The sequence below is a fragment of the Austrofundulus limnaeus genome, unplaced genomic scaffold (genome assembly GCF_001266775.1).
Source record: "Austrofundulus limnaeus strain Quisiro unplaced genomic scaffold, Austrofundulus_limnaeus-1.0 Scaffold4320, whole genome shotgun sequence".
NCBI lineage: Eukaryota > Metazoa > Chordata > Actinopteri > Cyprinodontiformes > Rivulidae > Austrofundulus > Austrofundulus limnaeus.
This window is the reverse complement of record NW_013956722.1, coordinates 2053-2720: the sequence shown is the minus strand read 5'-3', so window position 1 is coordinate 2720 and position 668 is coordinate 2053. Positions and strand designations below refer to the sequence as shown.

The following is a 668-nucleotide window of genomic DNA, read 5'->3' as shown; positions in this document are numbered from 1 at the left end:
GTGCTCTTATTCCAATGAGATGGAGTAGAAATCGAACGAACCCTTTTTACCAGAGCAGAGGTCGTGCGCGTTTGTTCACTCAAGCCTGTACCACCCGCTCGGGCGGTGTCGAAAAACGGTTTCAAACAACAATGGGAGAAGTTTGTAACGACAACGACAACAAAAAGAAGAGGAATAAAAAGCCATGGCGTTTAGTTGTTTGGCAAATCTGCAACGTCGTGATGTCGCTGTTCTTCTCTCTCGCGTCTTACGTTCAGGTTAGTGATTTATTTACACAAATGTTTGTTTGATGAAGTTTTAAATTAGGATTAAAACCTGTGTTGTCGCCTTTGCTTCCTGCAGATTAATGATCCGGACGCGGGTTTGTGGATGGTAGGGTTCTAAAATAGGTTTTGTTGTTGTTGTTGTTGATTTTGGTGGAAAGTCAGCGTGTTTATGTTGCAGGTGGGTTATGCTGTACCTGCAGTCCTGTGTTCGTTAATAGGCTTCAAACCTCAGGTGACAGGTAGGAGGACAACAAAAGGCTTATACCTGTATTTTTTTTACACTTAAATACCTTTTATATAAAATATATAAACAAGACAGATCCGGTAACACTAGCTTGACTGAAATTTCAAGATCCTGAGGACAAACCCCCTCCTTCTTCTTAGCAATCTGAGGGCTATTAG

General features: G+C 41.6%; 1 protein-coding gene across 1 annotated transcript in view; it reads left to right on the top strand.

Annotated features, from left to right (window-relative positions):
• The first annotated feature begins 46 nt into the window (after positions 1-46).
• tmem220 (transmembrane protein 220) overlaps positions 47-668 on the top strand; it is a 2646-nt gene continuing 2024 nt past the window's right edge. The window contains exons 1-3 of the mRNA XM_014000802.1: positions 47-257; positions 343-372; positions 445-505. Of these exons, the coding sequence (XP_013856256.1) occupies positions 132-257; positions 343-372; positions 445-505 (217 nt within the window). The 5' untranslated portion in view covers positions 47-131. The remainder of the gene's footprint in view (positions 258-342; positions 373-444; positions 506-668) is intronic.